Raw genomic sequence first — 23,774 nt, 5'->3', positions numbered from 1 at the left:
TCTAAGATGCCTATCCTTTCGGAAGTCCGCAGATGGGCAAGCAAAAACTGAAACCAAGCTCATGGCCTTAAAATTTACGAGGTGGGAAACAACTGTTTTCTCTTCGATTTTGCTTCTATTAATGGGGCTGAGCATGTTCTTAGAGGAAGATAACTGTGGAAGAATCATGAATTCGGCTACAATGGTGGTCACAGACGATTCAATTCAATCTAGGTTTGCCATAAACCAGTCGTGGATTAGATTAGTGGGCCTCCCCCTACATCTGTGGTCTCAAAAGGTATTTAAAGCAGTGGGAGATTTTTGTGGTGGCTGGGTGAAGACAGGAAGAAACAGAACTTCGCAATCACCTGAAGTAGGCAAGACTACTCGTCAAGAACAACGAAAATTCCATTCTGCAGGAGGTGAAGATAGTTTGAGGGGATTGAGTATATCATACAAGTGTGGGATGAAACGCCGACAAGGTTTTTCGCTAGAGAGAGTGATTGCGATGTCAAAGGTGCTAGGAGGTTTCAGCCTTCAAACCAATGGTTATTACACAAGGGTAGAGCTCTGAAGCCCACGCCTTTGCCAGCTAGTGACAGGAATACCCATGTGGGGTGCTCAAAAGATTTTGAATTTATAAATAGGGCATGTGATACAGAAAAGCTGAAAGGAAAAGGAGTTGAAGTGTTGGGCCTGGACCCATTGGCCCAACAAGCTTTTTATTCAAATGAAAAGCAGCCCAATATTTCAGATTGGACCTCAGAGCCTTTGCATGATGAAATCCAAGAAAATTACAGGACTTTAATGGCACCAGACAGAAAAGGTGATCCATTCCATTCAATTCAGGGAGATGAAGATAAGAACTTGGTATCTGCAGCAACTATAAGGGACAACGATGTTATGTCGATCATCCAAATAGAGGAAAGAACAACCAAGGAGACAAACATAAAACATGTTGCTGGAACAGAAAGCCAAGGGGGAAGGTATAATTGAAGATATCATACCACCAAATTCAGATGAACATGGAACTGGTATAGCAACAAAGAATTAAATTCCTTCATGGGTCCAATAGAACATAATCTAGCTCAGTAAAGAATTTTGGGTGCATTTTATTGGATGTGAAAAAGTAGCTCTGAACCTCTTCATCACAATTGATGGCAAGAGACAAGCAATTGAGAAGGTGATTGGAGCTATAGTTCCTTTGACTCTAATAAAGAAGATTCCAAGAGAACTCGAGAAACTGGAACCAACTAGTAACTTTGTGAGCTATGGTACAAGGAGTTTGGCGGGGGGGGGTTCCTTCTTAGATATTTTAAATGAAAGATAACATAGTTTCATGGAATGTAAGGGGCATCAATGATCCAAGGAAGTGGCTACTGATCAAAAACATGATGAACAACTGGAGAGCAGAAGTGTATTGTTTACAAGTATAAAAAATTAATTGAGATATAAGAGGAGTTATAAAAGAGATATGGGAGAATAGGAGGGTTAAATACACACAGTTAGAGGCTAGTGGAACAAGAGGGGGTATCATTATTCTATGGGATAACAACATTTGGGAGGGAGATGCTTGTGAAGTAGGGGCTTACTGCATCACATGTAAGTTAACAGGGAAAACACAGGTTTTTGAATGGCATCTATCTAGTGTCTATGCTCCTAATAGTAGAGACAAAAGAGAAGAAATGTGGGTGAATTGGGGGCAGTAAGGAGTTTGTTTAGTGGACCTTGGGTGGTGGTTGGGGATTTCAATGTAGTAAGGTATCCATCATAAAAGAACTGCAACAGAGTTAATAAGGTGATGGAAGATTTCTCTGATTTTATAGAGGATATGGAACTACAAGATTTACCATTGGCAGGTGGTAGATTCACATGGAGGAAAGGGGACAAACATGATATTGCAGCAAGATTAGACAGAATCTTGATATCTGAGGAATGGGAAGTTTCCTTTAAGAAGATTAAGCAATCAATCTTACCTAGACTAACATCTAACAATAATCCTTTTGTTGTTGGAATGTGGCAACTGGGAGAAACCAACCTCTTCTTTCATGTTTGAGAACTGGTGGTTACAGACTCAAGACTTTAATGAAAGAATTAAAGAATGGTGGAGTTATGTAACTTATGTGGGAAGACCAGATTGAATATTAGCTTGCAAGTTGAAATTATTGAAAGTCAAGCTGAAAGAATGGAGCAAAACACTTCATGGCAATCTTGGTATGCAGAAACAGTGCACTCTCAACCAGCTAGTTGATCTAGATTTGATTCAAGACTAGAGCTATCTGATGATGAGTCCTACTTGAGAGCAGCACTGATAGTGGAGTTGGAGGAAATTGCCATGAGGGAGGAAGTGGCTTGGAGACAAAGATCTAGGGCCCTTTGGCTCAAGGAAGGGGACAGGAATTCAAAATATTTTCATAGGATTGCTAACTGTCATAAGAGGTACAACAACATTGAAAAATTGATCATAAATGGAGCCAATGTTACTGAACCAGATGGGATCAAAGATGAAATAATTAGATTCTACCAGAAACTATACACTGAAATAAAAGTACGGAGACCTCAGTTAACTCTAGATTCCAACTTATGATTAGTGAAGAGGATAACTTACCATTGCAAGGCCAATTTGAAAAATGGGAAATCAATGATAGTGTGTTCTCATGTGCAGGGGATAAGGCCCCAGGCCATGATGGTTTCTCAATGGCCTTCTACATACAGTGTTATATACAGTGTTGGGAAGTGATTAAGGAGGAAGTGGTAGCTTCCATCCATAATTTCCATAATCAGGGCTATTTTGAAAAAAAGTTTTAATGCCACGTTCATAGCCCTGATTCCTAATAAAGTGGGAGCATCTGAATTGAAAGATTTCAGGCCAATTAGCCTGATTGAGAGCTTCTACAAAATCATATCAAAGATCCTAACAGAAAGACTCGAGAGAGTTATGCCAAAGTTAGTAGATTGCCAACAAATGGCCTTCATAAAGGGTAGGCAAATTATGGATGCCATTCTGGTGGCCAATGAATGTGTAGATATGAGAAGCAGATCCAAAGACCCAGGAATTCTTTGCAAGCTAGACATAGAGAAAGCTTATGATCACTTGAATTGGGAATATTTGTGGAGCACACTTAGCCGGATGGGGTTTGGTACCACCTGGATAAAATGGATGAGGTTTTGTATGACCATAATGAAGTTCTCTGTTTTGATCAATGGTTCACCATCTGGCTTCTTTTCCTCTAAGAGAGGATTGAGACAAGGAAACCCCCTTTCTTTCTTTTTTTTCTATTCATCCTAGGTATGAGAGGTCTAAGTGATATGTTGAAGACTACTCAAGTTAACAATAAAAGTAGGGGCTTCAAGGTGAGTGAGGGGGATTCACTGGGAGTGTCTATCTCTCATTTCAATTTGCTGATGACACAGTGTTCTGTGATTGAGAGAGTGAACAATTGAAACACCTAAGGGTTATTTTCATTTTGTTTGAAGCAATATCAGGACTTCATATAAATTGGGAAAGAGATTTGTCTACCTGTGAATAAAGTACTAGAGGTCAATTCCCTGGCAAGATAGGAGAGCTTCCCACCACCTATCTTAGCATGCCTTTGGGAGCAAAGAGTAAATCCTTGAGTATCTGGAACTCTGTGGCGGAAAAATATGAAAAAAAGTTGGTTAATTGGAGAAGTCAATACTTATCCTTTGGTGGTAGAATCACACTAATCATTAGTGTTCTTGAGGCCATGCCAACCTGTATGATGCCCCTTTTTTCTATGCCTGGGAAGATCATTGAAAAGTTGGATGCTATGAGAAGAAATTTTCTCTGGTAAGGTGATGGAGAAGGGGAAAAGAAATTTCATTTGGTTAAGTGGGATGCTGTTATAACCAATAAAAAAAGAGGGAGGTTTGGGAATTAAGAATTTGAAAGCCCACAATAAGACCCTATGTTAAAATGGCTTTGGAGACTAGCTACAAATGATCATGGCTTGTGGAAGGAAATCATCATTGCAAGATATGGAAAGGAAGGATCATGGACTACTAAGGAGGCTAATATTCCTTATGGTGTGGGTTTACGGAGAACTATTAGAAATCAGTGGCCAAGCATGCGGAGTAATTCTGTTATCAATGTGGGAAATGGGAAAAATACCTTGTTCTGGAATGATATATAGGTGGGACAAATACCTCTGAGACAACAGTTCCTAGACATAATCTCAATTAGCAGAAAATGGCTACAATTTTAGAAGTCAAAAATGAACAAGGTTGAAACCTACCTTCAGAAGGTTCCTCAACGATTGGGAAGTGGAGAGAATGACTCAATTCTACAACACCTTAGAACAAGCCAAGAACCTCAACTGTGAGGAAGACAAATTGATATGGAAGCTGGATAAAGATGGCAAGTTCAAGGTGAAATCAGCCTACAAACTACTAGACATTTCAACCAAAACCAAGGAGTTGTGGCCTTGGAAGATGATCTGGAAAGGGTAGATACCACATAAGGTGGTCTGTTTCACATGGATTGTTGCAAGACAAGTTGTTTTGGTTCAGGACAACTTAATGAAAAGGGGAAGACAAAGACAACTATGCTCTATATGTTTTTTTTTTTGTGAATCTGAGACAGAGACAATAAACCATCTTTTTTTGCATTGTAGTGTGGCTGAGAAACTATGGAAATATTTCATTAACCTGAGGGGTATTAGATGGACCATGCCTAGGAATACTGCAGAAGTTCTAGTATGTTGGAATAGAGATGGAAATCAGTCAGGAAGGAGAGATGGAGGATTGTCCCTTCCTGCATCTGGTGGACAATATGCTTTCTCTAGCATTGTGTTTGGATTCTTCTTTCTCTTTGTTTTCTTTTTTCAAATTTCTTTAACTTGAGTCGAGGGCTATTAAAAATGATCTCTTTATTTCCTAAGGTAGGGAAAAGATCTACGTACACAATATTCTTTCCAGACCCCACTTGTGAAATTTCACTAGGCATGTTGTTGTACTCGTTCACACTCATGGTGCCTTGCTTGAGTGCCATGAATTCATCAGCTTTAGCTTCTCTGCTCTAAAAGTAGAAAGTGATCGATGAATGCATCCATGAAATCACGCCATACTGTGGGAGTTGCATCATCCCCTTCGGACAATTCCCAATGTTCATGCCAAGTACCAACAACATCCTTCTGCTAGTAAGAAGAAGTTCAACTCCCCCGATTTCACTTAGAGGTGGCAAAATCAAACCCAACTCGCCACCCCACCCTGTCTAACTTGTTTAAGTTTGGGTTATCAACCCGCTCATTTATTAGTACAACCCATTTTAACCCTTTAAAAAATGAATTGATATGTAACCCAAATTAACCCATGAGAAATTTTGTCAAAATATTTTTAAAAAACATTCTTTGAATTTGATATGTTATATATAGTCATAATAAAGAAAAAAATAATTTTATTAGGTACTAAAATATTTTAAAAGAACAAATAAAATAATTAAACTCAATAAAAATTGGGGTTGGGTTGGATTGGGTCTTGACCCGTTCTATGACCCATGACTTGACCAATTTTGACCCAAGCAAATGTGGGTTGGGTTGGGTCTTGATCCGTTTGTTGTCTTGACCCATTATGACCTGCCCAAATTTGACCCAACTCACCCTTGCCACTTCTAGTTTCACTAATATGCATAGCTATGACAATCTTCTACACTTCGTCAATGAAGTTTTGGGGGTTCTCTTCAACTTTAGACCCTTTGTAGACTAGCGAGTTCATTCGAAGGAACTCCTGGATTCTAGAAGTAGTTGTCCATTCGTGGGATATAAGAGCTAGCATTGACATGAGCTGCTCCCTGACGTTGTGATTGAGCAGCAACAAGTTGGGTGGGCATCTGAATAACTACCTTAAATTCTGCATCCAAAAAGTTTGGCGGCTGTGACGTTAATGATACATGGTTTCCTATTGGACCCTGTGTCAGGGGTGGAGATGAAGCTTTGGTAGGCTAGCTAGATGAGCGGCATGGGATCCAGTCTTCATCCCTCGAGTTGGAGGCAACTCACTGGCATTCACTTAGTAGTAGCATTATCCCTCTGGCTCGCGGTTGCTTTTCTCTTAATATATATTTTTTAATTACATAACACATGAATTAGATTCAGTTCTTAGAGTTCAACTCTATAACATGATGAGTATGGAAAAAGAGTAGTATTTTCTAATATCTTATAGCCTCTCTATTATAAGTGTGGCGCGCTTCACAACCATAGGAAAGACTATACTAGACATGACTTCATAGACATTCTAGGACATTTAAACCTAGTGCTCTAATACCAAGTTTATCACACCCTGAGCCTAGACCTTGGGTGATACTGACACTTGATGACTTAACTTGCCCGAGCAAACCATTAACATGGTGTGATACATAGGGCATTCTTAGAAATAAAAGAACTTAAAAATGTAAGTCTTGTAGGGACATTCTTTCACCTAAATCATAATCATAAGTCTTTAAAGTAAATACTTTTCGTAAATCAATAACTCAAGGTTCATGTATTAACTCCAAGGTCAAAGCTGAAATGCAAAACATTCGTCTATCTATGAAGCCTCTATCATAACTGCATAATGTTTTACCGGGACACGGCCCCCTAACTTGACCATAGCTAATCAAAGCTAAATTGGATAACTATGCCCTATAAGGATAGTGGGTTTCACCAAAAACTGAGCAAGCAGATCCTAATGTGGAATTTGATCGCCTGTCTGAGTACCTGAACCTGTATTGTGAAATGCAGTGCTCTAAAGTTAAGGGACGTAAGTACATATGAAATTGTATTAAATATAAGGGCAGAATGAAACATAACTGAAAGAGAAATAGGACAACCAATGGAGACATAATCATAACATGGAACAATCAAGGGATCCGAAAATTATTACGTTGACCTTAACGTTCGTAATTCATCAATCATTAGTTCATTATGGGAGTTTATTAGTATTACCGACATAATCCACCATGGAAGCACATGGAGTCTGATCTCGGGCCAATCAACTAGGCCATTTAGTACCTTGCCGGCGTGAAATGTACATGACATAGTTTTGCTAGAAAAAGATCCATAATAGGCCTCGTTGGGTAACATAGAGGATACACCCGAGTCAATAGTGCGATCCAAATCCTACGTCGGCAAACGTAGTTTTGGACACTTGTCGTATAGACTTATGCCTTCTCGGTTAACCATTTTACTCCCTTCATTTCATGTTCATGGTTCAGACCGAAGGCTCATAATCATAAGTCATGCTTTGTTTTAAGACCTCATAATCATGGTTGCAAAAATCATATGTGACTATATGTCATAATTTATTGAATAAACATCATGGGAAAATCAAGTTATAAAAGCCTAATGTTCATATTTTGACAAAAAAGGCATAATCGTAATTTAGTAGAACATGCATGGGATGAATGATGAGAAAATTTATAGGAGTTCATGGTGATCGTAGTGAGTCTTCATGAACAAAGAATATCAAAAATCATACCTACCCCCTAGTTATCTCATGGAGGAGAAACTTTTGGGTTTTTCAATAAAACATGTTGACGCAGGAAAGATCAATAACGTTCCCACGCGAGGGGGTTACCTTACATGCCCTTAGTCATTCCTAATCACGGATAAAAATCCATTATTTGAATAAGAATGTTCAAAACCCTAGGCTTGACCTTGTTGAGCAATAATTCCTTGAAGATCCTCCGATCATGGTTAGAATTATGTTATAGATTCGATTACGGTGATATCATTTCTTGGAATTGAATGGATCAGCGTAGGAAGACGACTTACTGTAGTGTGGAGAGGTGTTGACAAGAGAGGAGAATCGTTTTGGGGTTCTCAAAAATGAAGGAATGGTGAAAGGTTCGGTAAAATCAGAGTAGGCCGTATTTATAGACTTGGACTTGGCTTGAACTTTTACTGCAGTGGATTTTACTGCAATGGGTGCTGCATTGCAGTGCTCGCTGCATTTCTACACCTGGTCGATTTCACTCCTCTTACTCTCAATAATATTCACTGCGGCAAGGTGACCGTCCTGGTGAACCCTATCGCGCTGGGCATCACGTCCCAGTTGTTGGTATGTCCTACACTTAGTATAATACTCGTGGTCCTCTATTTCTTTCCCTGTGGCGCAGTTCGCGGTGAACTTTACTGCATTTGGGGCCGCATTTTGCCAATTGTGGTATGGCAAGGCTTAGAAAGATAATTTGTTTCTTTGGGTAAAACGTGCATAATTTCTTCTATTGGACTCAGAATGACGAGCGGTTAGATGCATTGGAATTCAAATACTAATATTGTGTCAAGCATTCCCTCATATCCTCGTTAACGTCACACCAATCCTCCAAACTCATCACATTCCATAGGTTCATTATGTAGTATGGAAGTACGAGGTGTTATAGCTTTGGATTGTGAAAAACAGAGATTTATTTCTCTACATTTGATACTGTATAATTAGGGAGAATGGGTATAATATGATTGGGCAGCTTGATAATTCTATCGAACTTAGGTTTGATACAAACTTCATTGATTACAAATTAGGTAAGCTACAGATGCTAGGCTAGATTGCATGTCCTAGCGCCTAATACTCATGTGCTAGCCATAGTCACAACAGATGAATCAATGCAAAGTCGGGCAATAATCTCAACACTCCCAAATTATCCTCCTAAATTATGGTCATATTTAGTTACTTTTCACATAAAATATATCAGTTTCTCTCAGGTTGAAGTTGAGCTGACTATACCTCATGAAGACAAACTACGTCAGTTGAAGTTGGAGCTTTTGAGCAAACATCAGATACCAATTCTTAAAGATGTCAATGGATTCAGTTCCTCTGAGAATTCGTTTGCGCTCAAGTTTGTATCTCCTTACCAAGTTTGGTTTTTGATAATATAGATATTGTACTTATCATCAAACAGTATTATAGATATAGTTGGTTTTCTATCTGATGGATGCTGATAAGATTTGATAATGTTGTTAAGTTCTTTTTCTTTACCACTCTCACCCCCTCTCCCTCTTCAGGGAAGTTAGGTCTGCTGACGTTCAAGGTAGGGGAATTCCTCAGTCAATTTGTGCATTTGCTCGTGTTCTGTGCTCCAATTCTCCACAAGGTCCTAGGGTCACTTTTTTTTTTCCGTGCATTTATCAACTATCTAAACAATCAATATTTCCGTTTCACATTATACTAACCTTGTTTAAATTGTAACATCTAGAGATAAATTATTTGGCCATGGAAGCTGCAGAAAATGATGGTCGGGTGGCTCGGCGTCCACTAAAGGACAAGAGCAGAGAGGTTCAAGCACATCAGTTTTTGCTCTCAAAAATCAATGAGCTAATAGATGAGTATAATGCATCTATGAAGGTAAGAATAATAGTTTATTCGTATGTTTTAGAAAGATTCATATAGATTCATCACGGAACCACAAATAAGAATTTGTTAAAATGACCACTCCTTTGGTGCAAGTACTCAGGATAGTACTTTTTCTGAAAGGCTATACCTATAGAGAAGTGGATATTTCAAACACCAGAGTTGCAGGTCACTTTGTAGGCACTGCTGATGAAAATTATGAAATGCGAAAAACTTGTATTATATTATTAAAAGCTAAACCATCATAAAATGATGTCAAGGACTAATTGAGTTCCATACCGAGGCGGATCCAGGATTTAGAACCTATGGGTGCTAAGTAGACTTATCGATTAGTGGGCAATGGGGATTTTAAAAAGTTTGAAGGATTTAGGGTTTGAAGAGAGAGGATAAAAACTCTTCGTTATGTTTAGTCAAAAAAAAAAAGTCAAAGAGTTAAATTAATTAGTAAAAAATAATTATTGATTAAACAATTAAAAAAAAAAATTAAAAAAAAAACGTACCTGTAGTTCAGGAAAACGTGTCTGGGCTGGCTGCTGCAGTTTAAAAAAAATAATAAAAAAAAAGTGCCAGGAGGATTCAATCCCGCGACTTAAGGCTTAAATTTCCGCCCCTTTACCACTGACACCCTAGAGTACTTTTGTTCTTTGGGTGGCACGTCTTTCGAAGCTTGTGGGTGGCGTGGCACCCGCAGGGGCCTAATAGATCCGCCCTTGGTTCCATATGCAAGGTGCATTTCGACTTGGCCGCTAAAGGTGGCCAGCAACCCTTAGATGGCTCTCCTGTCGCCCATGCAGGAAGGGCTAACAATAAGGCTCAACCCCCCTTTTATGGGATTGGCATGTGCTGCAACTAATATGCAGTAGTGAGGAAAATGCCATAATGGCTTCTTGACTCTAGCTTTTAGGGAAGGAAAGATGACTCTTTTATCTTTTAAGGTATCTCCTGCTACTTCCACTTTTTGTCAGTAAAATTGCAGCCTTCAAGTGTACTAAGAAGTAGGGTGGGAATTCGGTTTTTCAGTTATTCAATAGTGCATACGTTCGGGTCACTTTTTTCCAAATTTGGTTCTTAGGTATGGGCCTTGTTAATGGGCTAGTTTTCTTGTCAAATGGCTATTTTTTTTAAAGGATCCTTATACAAATGTACAGCACAACAAAAAAAATTTCACCTAATGGCCACATGTATATGTAATGTATCTATATTATATGACTAGTGTATAATCGTGTATATATGATGTTTTACTATGTATAAGAGATGTATATACACTGTTATACAATATTTATACATTGTTATATAACATTAAAATGTATATACAATATATCTATATTGTATAATAGTGTATATCCGTGTATATGATGTATAAACAACGTATCCACACTATTAAACACAAAATCAAATGTCCACCATGTTGTCTTCTTCATCAATTATTCAGCTGCTCGAATCGGTTCAAGACATGTCTTCTTCATCAACCATTCAACTGCTCTAATCGGTTCCAAACATTTTCAATCGCCATCAATCTATCTCCCAAAGTAGACCTCCAAATATGGAGAGAAAGGAGAGAAGAACTTTTCATACAGAGCGATCAAGGAATAACTTGGCACCAGCAAAACGGCATTAGAGGCTTGTTGGACGACGGAATTGGCGTAGTAATGAAGGTTGCGCAAGAGGTTTCTGTTGCTGGCGCCGCCAACTTCCACAATTTTGTTCACCACCAATCGCAACTATGACATCGCCGATTAAATAGTTGAGTTTCTGGAAGGATTCTCCGATGGATTTCGTTGAAGAAAAAAGAAGAAATGAAATGGGACATTGGAACTGGAATTTGTTTTTTGTATAAGAGCCGAAGGAAGAGGTGAGATCGTTCTGTAGAGAGAGACGGAGGAGAAGACAAAGGATGAAAATAAGGCTATATGCTTATATCTAGTAATAAACCAATAATTGGGCTATTTTGGTTAAGAACTATGGTCGAATGGTCACTTTGCCTAATTTTCTCTTTTTAAAAAAAAAATCCAAATGGGTTATTTTGTGTTTTTTCTTTAAAAATATGGGCCACAAAGACAAAGTTATAAAAGCAGCAAGTAAGAAAATTGTTATTGCTAATAATGTTGCAGCAGCTGCTATTACAGATGGTCCGTGAATTGTGATTCATTAACCTCACATCTGCTTAAATAAGTTTAACAATTAAACAAGGAAAAAGTTGAATTAATACTCTTAATTACCTTTAAGAACAATCATGATGATTTCAACAGTTATCATTTAGTAGTGTTTTTTTGAAACTTCTCTACAGAATCTTGATACATAAAATTTTGTGAAAGCAAAAGGAGTAGCACAACTCATATTCCAACTGAGTACATCAAGAACCAAAAACTAAATTCTCCTTATGTCACTCATATTTCAGTTATAATTTTTCACAGGATAATTCTGATAATGCTGGCACATTGCCTCTGTTTTCATCCATTTTTGCAGCCAATGATACACAGGCCACTGATAATAACCTCACTGCCCAATATTAGCAGTAGCAATATTAGTAGACAAGACATGACTCACCTGTGGCTCATCTAGGATATGACTCTAGATAGAAAGATATGGAGGTCGAGGTTTAGGGTATAAGGGTAGTAGGTCGACCGTTGTCTAGTTTCCCTTTTCAATATTGTTATTATTACTCTCCTACTATCTTATTCTTTGATATTAGTATCACTGGTTGTTTCCTTTGCTTCAATATCATATTGATTTGTCGTTGCTAATAGTCTTTTCTACCATGACCTGTTCGACTATGTTTGTTTTACATACTTGATTTTTATATGCTTCACTTGAGCCGAGGGTCTATCGGAAACAACCTCTCTAATTTCACAAGGCAGGGGTAAGGCTGCATACACCCCACCCTCTCCAGGCCCAACTTGTGGGATTATAATGGGTATGTTGTTGTTGTTAGTAGCAGCATTCAGCCAGGCAGAATTAATGAAATTTCGGTCGAAGCAATAAAATTTCGGTGAACCGGACCCTATAACCGAGAATCGAATAGCGAAGTTTTAAAAAAATAGAACCGAAGAACCAAAATCGAAGAACCGAATTAGTTTGGTTTGGTCGGGTTTTTCAGTTCTTCGGTATTTATGTTCTGCCTACCCCTAGTAAGAAGTGTGCTTATTACTGTGATCCCGCATATTACTCCGTTCGTTATTATCAATAATATGTGTCCCGTATATGGGAAAGACATTACTTATTAACTTTATCATTTTCTAAGTTTGTCCAACGTCTGGCTGAATAATGGATGCCTCACATAGTCGTGGAAATGCATATTGTTCTTTGGATACATCACATCATAGGAAACAGTTATTTCCTGCCAGACTTCACTGTGTGATTGATGGTAGAAATAATCATCTGTTCACTTGGCACACTCCTGAACTTTTCACTTTTGCTTATTCAGTCATTGGAGCTGCCTACTCTCTGCATGGTTAGAAAACTTGATTTGCGAAGGAAAATGGCTCAATACTTTCTCACTAGTGAGCTTCGTATACTGAAATCTGCTGCACTATGGCTGGAAAATTATTGTAAAACTTTATTCAGAGTTTAGACAACATTCATATGCTCATTTGAGAAACAAAAAGCTAATCGCTGGTGGAGTCAGGTGCAGCCATACTTGCAAACTTTAGTTATCATAGTTTGAATTGGTAGTCTTTCTCATGGTGCTGTATTGATTGAATGACCTTGGATCCTATTAAATATAAGTTCCTACTGATGGAAAACAATGATCGTTTGGCATTAGGGCATAAATCATCTGTATCCTGTCACTGCAGATAATTTTGGTCCCTGTGGGGAAAGTCTGGTTTCCTCAGGTCTAAACTTATTGAACTTGTATGTCATCTTTTAGTTGATGAGGCTTTGTATAGCTGCTAAAATAGTTCTCAGGCCTCTGTAATGATGAGTAGATAAGTGCTGCTGGATGCTTTCCCAAGAAAGTAGGAGGAATCAACACTTGTTTTTTAACAGTACGAAGATACCATTAAATAATTGATATGATTGGCATGTAAATATTCTGAAAAGAGAGTTGCTCTGATTCATCATTCAGTGCTTACATCCATTAGCTATCGTGTGTTTTGATTACAGAGCCAATTCATCATTATACCCTTTTCAGTCTACATTGTTTGCTCTCATATAGATGCAGATATAATACTGGGGAAAGGGAGGTCCACTTTTTCTTTCCTGGAATGTTCAAATTGGAATTTTATGGGGAACAATATTATTAGAATCAACAATAAAACTATAGGTTTTGTAAATTTTTCACTCATCACATTGTGGATGAGAAGATGCATGAAGCATGAAGAGAGGGGAAAGGATGATTCATTAACCAATAAACTGTTCCCATGGATAACATGGTTGTGTTCAGAAATTCCTGAACGTGTACAATGAAGCTCCCTGCCTTTCGTTTTCTGCAACTTATCTTCCAGCTTCTCTTTTCCTTATCTTTCTTTTTGGTTGCTTTGTCTCTGTCGGCTTAATGAATGTGCTCCTATTGGCTCCCATAGATGTTAAATTGTGAGCTGTCTTTTATCTCCCTTCCTCCCCAAAATTATACAGCTGTACTTAGATGAAAAACAGAGACCATAAAAATATTCTTGATAATTTTACTGATAAACTAGCCCAAATTTTTCCCCCCCCAAACAAATCCACATTCTGCTTTCTATATAAACTTTCCCCAAGCCTCAGTCTTCATCCACCAAAGCTCAAGAAACTGTTTAAATCATCTTCTATAACTATGGCTCATCACTCCCTTTTCCTTGTCTTTCTCGTTGTCGTATCATCAATCAGCAGCCATGGAGTTCAAGCCATGGCTCGCCATCTTTTGGACGTAACTTTGTCAGATCTGCCGAAGCCTGATCTCCCCATTGGTCTCCCAAAACCCGAGCTACCAACACTGCCACAGCCTGGATTGCCCCCATTGCCTATGCCCAATCTTCCACTACCAGAACTTCCAAAACCTCAGCTGCCAACTTTGTCCAAAATGGAGTTGCCAGTACCTTTGCCAGAACTTCCCAAGCCTCAGCTGCCTCTGCCAGAGTTGCCAGTACCGTTGCCACCTCTGCCAAGCCCTTAAGTACTAAAGTTCCTTCAATGAAGGAGAGTACTACATGCTATCCAGAATGACTCATTTGTATCATTATTGTCGTATTTGTTAACCTCGTCTTTTTAATGTTGCTAAACTTTTGTATGTAACCCTTTTGTCAGTAAGTCAATTGCTTGTGTCAGTTAACATTCCTAAATTCCTTCTGTTAATGATTGCTCAACTCCATACTACTTCTATCCTCTACTAGCACGACTGCAAGGTTAAAAAATAGCAGAATGTATTTTACCAACCACCGAGGAATTTCATTTTCAATTAGCTTTGATATATTTTTTCTTGAGTTGAGGGTTAATACACTCTCTACCTTTGAAGATAGGTAAAGTCTGTGCATGACTCTATCTTTTCACAACTCACGTGTGGGATTACAATGGGTATGTTGTTATTGAGGATTTTCATGAGACGCAAAGAATTTAATAGAAACTCTTATTATTGAAGTCAGTCGTCATTTAATTATTTTCTTAATATATAGAAATTTGAAATTAATTAAAAAATAATTTAAAAAATTAGAGTAAATACATAAAAATTTCTCTAAACTTGACAGTCAAATTTATTTTAGCACTTTAACTTTACGGATATTTAATTATGCCCCTTAACAATTTTGAAGTGATGTTTGTTCAACCCTCTTGTGACCAGCCCAATCTTGTTATTGACGGTGTAGTTCACAGATTGCTATGTCAGTGTCACGTCAAAGTTAGAATATTTTTTATTTTTTAATTCAAATATTTTTATTAATCATATTTCACAAGAATTAATTCCTCATTAAATATTAAAATACTTTAATTAATCAATATTTTTCCAACACTAAAACCCACTTTTCCCTGGAATCTGCCGGAGAAATCAAATTTCACCATCTCCAAATTTTCAATCTCTTTTCTGTTAAACAAACTCAGTCATGTCTCCTAAACAACAGATATACACCTACGTTCCTCGAAGATTGGAAGTTTCTTTTTTTTTTTGCAGAAAAATTGTTAATTTTTTGGTGGGCATTTTTTCCCGATGAGTTTCGACGAAGCTTATATGTTGGAAATAAATCAAGAATAGGAAAATAAATCAAGAATAGGAATCCTAAATTGTTTAAGATTAGTTATTTGATATTTATTTAATTTATGTCTAGTTAAAATTTATTTGTTCTAGTTCATATAAAAATACGTTTTCTAATCATTATTTAATTTGGCCTGTTAATATTATAAATAGAGGTGTTTTATTATATATTTTCAATACATTAGATACAAAAATTTTGAGTTATTAAATAAAATATCGTATCTCTTTTTTCTAGCTTAATAAATTTCTTCTATATAACATTTATTGTCTTTCACTTGCATATATATTATTCTGCTGTGTGATTTTATTTCCTTCTGTCCATCGTTAATTTTTGGACAATAACATGTTTGATTTTTCAGTGAAAATCGTCGTTTTCTTCGATAGTTTTTTGAGCTGGTGGTCTGACAATCTTTTATGCCGAAAATGAATCGTCGGAAATAACATCGGTGAACTCAACGTTAAATTTTCTGTTAAAAGACAAAGAAAAAAAAACGAAAATAATTTAAAAGAGAAAAAAGAGGAGAAGAAAATCGTTTGGGAGCAGTTAGGGACTTGGGGGGGGGGGGGAGGGAGTAATTTATCGAGATGGTATTTGTGCCTGGAATTAGAAGAGCAAAGAAAGAAAAGAGAAAAAGAGAAAAAGAGAAAAGAAAAGAAACTTACAAAGAAAGCTATAAAATTTAAAATGAAAAAGAAATAGTAAGAAAACTATATATCATCCAATTAAAAGGCGACACATGTATAGTTTGAATCAGTGCTTGTGCTTTTTTCTCTCCTCACGCGCTCTTCAGAAATTGATTGCCACGTCAATTGCTAAGGAGGTGTTAATTTTACTTGAATAAAGGGGTAAAAAAAACGTCCGTAAAATTAAAGTGTTAAAGTAAGTTTGATTGCCAAGTTTATGAGAGATTTTATGTATTTACACAAATAATTATTCCTTATTTGTGCATAGTAAAGACGTCTTAAAATTGAGGACTTTACCATCAATTACGATTTATATTATATAAATCATTTGCTTATTTGAACTATAATTCATTAGTTCCATTATATTGAGGTTTCGAGCGAGTTATGATGTCTTTCATTGTATAATGATTCTATTTTGATTATTCTTATAAATTCAAATTCTTGAAATTATTGTTCATGCTTACATTCACATGAACCATAATTGAGTATCTATAATTGTTTTTACCATGCATTGTTTTGAGTTAAAGAGAGATGTATTTTATGTCTTAATTGAGAAGGGAGTTTTGAGCACATTATATCACTTGAGTATGAAACTTTACACTACTGAGTTTATGTACGATTCTTATCAAGTCTAAATAATTTAGTAATTATGCATTTAATTATCTTGAAATTGAGTTGAGAAACAAAAGCTATATTTTAATGCGTTTACTGAAATTGAGTAGTATAACTATTTTAAAGAGAATGCAGTGAGTTTGAGAAGAGCTGAATTAAATTGCGTAGAGTCTAATGAGGCTAGATGAGATATTATTTTGAGTATTTTCACTCACCTAAGTATATGAGCATTATTACATACTTTTGGAGTAGTATTGAGCATCGATTTCGGTAAGAGTTTAGACAACTCAAACCCCATAAACTATGTAGTCAGCGTAGGATAGAATCATGTCGTTGGTTCAAACGATTCCTCACTTCAGTTCCTATTTCTTGAGTTGAGTTTGTGTCCCTTACTCCGGCTAGATATTGGACGGCTCTGGCAACGAGAGCAATTCATTGTATCATCACGATGCTCATAGTAATGGTTGTTGGTTAGAGAAACTCCCCAAAGAGTAAATATTATTTTTATATTGAGATGCATTCACCTACATATATTTTGTAAAGCGTTCACTTATTTTCATATTTGCATGGTTTATTTGAGTTGAGTTACTTCAATGTTCATTCCAGTTTAGTATTTAGTGAGCATGTTTCCTTTCAGTGATTTACATACCGTACTTTTTATGTAATGATGTCTTTCGATACTGCATCATTTTATGATGGAGATACACGTGTTAGAGATCCTCAACAGGAACATCATTGAAGATCTCATCCATTCGGCTTTTGGTGAGACCTCCTTGCATTCGGAGGAACTCTTTTAGTTTATCTATTTATTAGTCATTTAAGTTAGTTGTCGACCTGTCCCGATACCTATTCAAAGTTAGTTAGAGGCTTTATGGACACAGAAAAAATTTAGATGTTCATTCAGTATTCAGAAATTATATTTAAATTATATATATATTTCAGAGTATTTGAGACTATTACTTGAGAGGCAATACTTTATTCTTTTGTATGCCAATCATATTAAACAATTACATTCTGAGTTGAGTGTTCCGCCAAATAGTTAGTCAGATCAAGAATTTGCCAAAAATAATTTTCGAGTGCCTGCAACGTCTAGGGTGTAGACTCGCGGTGTGACACGTGGCGAGAAATTGTGATTTATGCAATAATTCAATTTTATGATCACTATTTTGAACGGGGGTTTATTGAAAATATTTAAGAACTATTTTTACTCTATAACTATGGTTACATTGTATTCGATAGTTAAAAAAGAACTAGAGTTAAGGTTCCCCAAACATTGAAATTCGAACATATAATTCACTACTAAATTCATTAATATGTGTTCACTGTGCAAAATTAATGAATCTATATTTTCTTTAAATTCTTTCAACTCAATTAGAAGAATTCCACCCTAATTCATTTCGGCCCTTGGAGTAATTAATGATCATCATAGGTCTCATGTTAACTTTTCTATTACCGGCTTAAGCTGTTAGATGAGGGTTACTAGCCCCAAAACCCTTTTATTGGTTGTTTTTTCTTCCTATTTTTAACTTCTTTTTTCAAATAACTTTAGAATTTAGGCAAGTTTCAATGTTTACATCCATCAAAAAACAATCTTTTCAAAAGAACCATTAATGCACAATGACTAACACCTTCATGCGAAGATTTAGCATGAAAAACTCATTATCCTTATCCTTATTTAGGTCCTACAATCCTACTTGTGGTGTTTAGCTAATTATAATTTTGTGTAAAGGATGAAACAAATTGTATTAACTAATAATCATTAAGATGAAGAGAAATAGTATAAAACTTGAATTAAATCTCAGTACTTACAAGAATGTTTATTGTTCGAGCAAAATTAAAAACTTAAAAAGTAGAAAAGTGATCTCAAAAGGTGATCAACAACAAAGAACTCAATAACCCTATAATAGTCGTTCATGAGTTTTACTTATAATGGTAGAAAATAACCACTATTCATAGTTAGACTTGGCCTTGACTTGCAAAAATATGTCTGTTAAACCACTAATCCGTGTCGCTCCCTTCAACAAGGGCTTTGAGATCCGCGATGTTTTATCCAACGTGAAGCAAGGGATTTGCAGTGCTTGGTCCATTGCGGAGGCATGTTGATTTTCACCTCCTCTAAAATTTTGTGAAAGTATTGGAACGGCGGTCATTGTGGAGTGCATATCCCGCGCCGCAGACTACCTTTGCACACAACTTTAGATTTTCTTTTTTTCATTTAGGACACTTTTCTTTGACTTCTTTTACTATTTTGGATTGGTTCTTGTTGTGTTATGACCTGAAACATATCTAATCAAATATACTAGCTCACCACATCAATTATTGTCACGACCCCAAAGGGCTCCAACCAAACCTCTTGTACATATCATAAGCATACATAAGGTAAAGTATAAAAGCGGAAACATCAAAAGAAAGTCTAAATCATGGATAGAAATTTAAAAATGTCTTATGACAACAGAGACTCAAACATATGTCCAACGAGATGCCTCTAAACATGAGTAAGGACAGAGGCTAAGACATGTCCCTAGCTCACCCTCAATATACAACATAAGCAAAAGTCTTTTGAAAAGAGAATAGTAACCAACTTGAAACTAATCCCCGATCAATGAGGACTCACCACGACACCTTCGTATAGGAATGCTTAGGGCTGGACATAAAATATCGAAAACCGAATTACCAAACCGAACCGGTTATTTTGGTAATTTGGTATTCGGTAATTCAGTATTTCGGTTCGATATTCGGTACCGAAATTGATATTTCGGTTTCGGTATTCGGTATTTCAGTTTCGGTATTCGGAAAATACCGAATACCGAACTTTTTATTTTTTTTTATTTTTTTTTTTTTTTATTTTTTTTACAAAAAAATTGGAAAAAAAAATTACCAATAAAATAAGAGTATAGTAAGAGGAAACTATCTCATATTTTCATTTTCCTTACCATTTTCATTTCAACTTTTCCACGTTTACCGCATACTATATGCACACTTTCAAACACGTACATTATGGATAACTGCTAAAATTTAAATTCATGTACATGTAAAAATTATAAATTCTAATTTCAAATTTATGTAATTGATTAAGAATTCTAATTTCACTTTTCATGATTCCCCACGTTAGTTATATACATAAACTGTTTGGTAGTTACATTGAAAATGAAAGATTCCAACTCTTTCATATCTTTGCAGGAACTAATTAATACTTAGTGCAGTGATGTAGAGTTTTTGGATAATTCAAAGAAAAACATATGTATAAAAATTATGTATGATATATTAGAGATTTTTGTTTTCACTCTTTTTCGTTATTTTTATTACATGGTAATATTTTTTTTATTCTGTATCGATTCATAAATTATTTTCTCTTTGTTTACGATGTATCATTTCTCCTCCGTAGAATGTGGCTTACGAGCAATTTCGATTTCGGTATTCGATAAGTTAAAATGCATATATTACTTAATTATGGTGTAGTAATAAAAATGTAGGTTAAGATATGTATTTTTTAGGTTAATGTAAATATTAAATGCGGATAATTTTTTATTGTATATTAACTATTAAAAAAATATGGTATTACTGAATACCGTACCGAACCGAAGTTTGATTTACCGATTACCGAATTACCGAACCGAAGTTTGAAAGTTCGGTATTTGGTATATACTTTGAATTACCGATTACCGAATTACCGATTACCGAATTACCGAACCCGAACTTTAAAAATACCGAACCGAATACCGAACGCCCAGTCTTAGGAATGCTTACTAGTTACGTGGACGATTAGGATCTTCAACCTCAACCCCTACACTATGATACAATGTAAGTACAAAGTATGCATTAGTACATTGGAATGTACTAAGTATGAGGGCATGACATGCAACGTAAATCATGGAAATGCAAGGGTCAAGTAAATCACATGATAAGATGGAATACATAAAGTCATGAGAAAATCATATTGACCAAAGCATTTAAAAGCATCAGTTCAAAATCATAACATACTTAAGAAATCATACATATGTGGGATAGGAACTATAACCGACAATAAGACCATGCGAGCTATAACATGAAATCCCAATGTTGCCCCTACATCGGAGGAAAGGGGGACTACTAGCCAAGGTAGACTCCTACATGCCTAAGTGGATCCGCTAAGCGGTTATGTGAATCGGGTACTCACCTCTAGTTCTTAGACTCGGGTACTCACCTCTTAGAGATTTGGGTATTCGCCTCTAATCCCTTTGTTCCTATGGTGGCACGTAGTTATGAGACAAGAGACTTTATATAAGGACCCCTTGCTTCGATCCCCCACCTCAAGTCCACATTCGGTGCTAAGTCAAATCCCACGAAATATATACATAACATAAGATCATAATTTCATATATCATAGTCATGACCATAGGCTTGAAATCATAGAGTAGCTCATTTTCATAACCTACTTGTAATGTGAGAATTTGCCCTTTCATCATTACAATCATATTTGCATAATTCATATTGTTAGGCCTTAGGTCGCCTTACTTCATGACTTGCATGAAAAACCATAATTTGAAACATACTTATAATTCATGGTCATAATGGAAATACATAGTCATAATTCATACTTTGAAAATTCATAACCATAGCTTGTACTTGAAATTAGGGTATGACATGAATGCATGATCAATTTACTTGAAAATCGTGAATTTGACTTGAAGATATGCATGATCATAAACTTTATATCAGCCCATACATAATTCATATAGATAATGTCCTTTAGAAGTATAAATCAAAATATTCATAATTTACATCATGAACCCTAGAAATCAAAATAGAAGAATTCATGAAAAAACTCTTCAATTTAATTCAATAACCATCAATTTATATCAAAATAGATTCATGATCATACTTTAAATCAAAATTCATGCAATTAGAATAGAGATCACAAAACCCATAAAATATCATATTTTAATTTGATAGAAAACTTGAGAAATTGATTGGGCTTTATGAAAGAAAGGATCCATGAATCAATACTCACATACCTTGAGTGAGAACACCAATTAATTTGGAAGAACTTGAGAGTTTTGATGGAGAAATTGAGTGAATTTGCTTGAAGTCTTCAATGGAAACCCTTGAGAGCCTTTTTGTAGAGAGAGAAATATTTGATAGATGAATTGTAGAAGAATGAATGGAATTAGAGGCTTAGGGAATTTATAGAGTTGAATTAGGTCCTAAAAACGTCTAGGTTCATTAACTAATAATTTGGAAAAAGTTTAAAATGCCCCTAAAAAGAAATTAAATTCGGCCAGAAAACCTTCCCAGATCCGCAATGCAGACCTGTCGCGGTCTACTTGGCCGATAAACTGTCCCTGGTCCGCGATGCAGTCCTGTTGCGGACTACTCTATCTTGTGCGGCTTCCCAGGTCCACGACGCGGTCCTGTTGCGGACCACACTGTTTTGTGGTTTATTCAAAAATCTTTTTTCCGTTCTACGGGTCCTAAAAATCCACCGAAACCATTTTCCCGCAGATTTTGACCCCCTGATCGATATTTTAAACTCAGATTTTCCAAAAAGATTAAGGATAATACGTTACATGAGCGGCCTATTTCCAAAGCATTCTTAAGGTATATTTATTTATTTATTTTTAAAAAATAATTCTGAGGAATGTTACAATTATGCTCAAGATACATAATGCAATTTGTCAAAAAAATAGGCTATAAACAAAGAGGTTTAACTAAGGCCAATGTAAGGGTTAACACAACAAATTAGTTAAAAGAATTTTGCTTACAAAGAAATGCCTTGATCACATCCCATAATTCAACACTATAGTTTTTCACACACACAAAGCAAGTTCTAGATGTCTAATATGCAAGAATCAAAACAAATGCTTGCCTTTCGTGGCATAATTATTGCAAAAATGACTCCTTAAGACTCCAAGCTTCACAACACAATCAAATTGAATATAATACATTATTAAGATTGTCTTATTATTTTAAAGCCATTTTACAGAGTTTGTGTAATTTTACTGAAGTTTCCTACTTTTATACTTTTTTGAATTACCCATGAAGTCTAGCATATGCCCAAGTAGAGCACTTAGCTTCAACTAGTAAGGGGTTATACTTCCTACTAACTTGACTATTTTTTTCTCAAGACGGTCGTCATCCATCCGTCATAGGAAAAAATTACTAACTATGATTAATGTAATTCTAAAAAAATCAAAAAAAAACTAGTAGGTTCAAAGGGACTGTCCTAAAAAAAAATATCAAAAACAAAGATTGAAAATCCCAAACAAAACATACATGACACCACAGAATTGTCACCAATACATGCTTATGAGACAAAGAACCATTTACCATCTATTATAGCCCACATATTATTTTAAACATGCCAGCAACAACAATACAACTCAATAATCAATAACAATCCAAGGAAAAGAGGGAGAGACCACTATAGACATCTAGCAATGCAATACAGACGGACAATTTTCCTCCACCCCATAGTTAAACAATAGCTTTGACCCTAGTGCTTCAAGCAAATTCAAGATCAAAAGTGAGATAAAAAGAAAACTCCCTGATTCTCTAGGCATACTGATAGTGGGATCACACTCCTTCTCACCTAACTTGATGTTCTCTCTTTCGGATTCCTCAGTCTCAAAGTCCGAGTCCTCCTAAACCTTCTCAACATCTATGAAAACTGTTAAATCGCTTTAGTTGTTAGATTTACGCTCTTAGGAGAATCGTATGATAGAATTTCTTAAGAGCCTAATAAAGAACCATTAAATTACGCCGAAGCACTACATGATAAAGATGCTGAGATATGGATTGTTGCTATGAAATCTAAAATGGAGTCTATGTACTCTAATCAAGTCTGGAACCTTGTAGAACCACCTTTGGGTGTTAAACCTATTGGTTGTAAGTGGATCTACAAGAAAAAGAGAAAAGAGAGGTCTGGATGAAAATGTGAAAACTTTTAAAGCTAGGCGTGTTGCGAAAGGGTTCACTCAAAAAGAAGCTAGGCGTGTTGCGAAGCCTAATAGAATATCTC

The 23,774-nt window shown here is 36.1% G+C and overlaps 1 protein-coding gene and 1 pseudogene across 2 annotated transcripts; both read left to right on the top strand.

Moving 5' to 3' along the window:
- Window positions 1–7,617: 7,617 nt before the first annotated feature.
- Window positions 7,618–13,792, top strand: LOC129901688 (uncharacterized). Its single transcript, XM_055976945.1, has 5 exons — window positions 7,618–8,809; window positions 8,976–9,064; window positions 9,167–9,315; window positions 12,746–12,821; window positions 13,454–13,792. The coding sequence occupies exons 1-5, from the start codon at window positions 8,577–8,579 to the stop codon at window positions 13,726–13,728; spliced, it is 822 nt and encodes a 273-aa protein (XP_055832920.1). The 5' UTR covers window positions 7,618–8,576; the 3' UTR covers window positions 13,729–13,792.
- Window positions 13,793–13,891: 99 nt separating this feature from the next.
- LOC129901686 (protein PELPK1-like) lies at window positions 13,892–14,705 on the top strand (annotated as a pseudogene). Its single transcript, XR_008769904.1, has one exon. The product of XR_008769904.1 is annotated as a protein PELPK1-like (transcript).
- The last annotated feature ends 9,069 nt before the right edge of the window (window positions 14,706–23,774 follow it).

This window comes from Solanum dulcamara, chromosome 8 (genome assembly GCF_947179165.1).
Source record: "Solanum dulcamara chromosome 8, daSolDulc1.2, whole genome shotgun sequence".
NCBI lineage: Eukaryota > Viridiplantae > Streptophyta > Magnoliopsida > Solanales > Solanaceae > Solanum > Solanum dulcamara.
The sequence above is the reverse complement of the archived record's forward strand: the minus strand, read 5'-3'. Positions and strand labels throughout refer to the sequence as shown.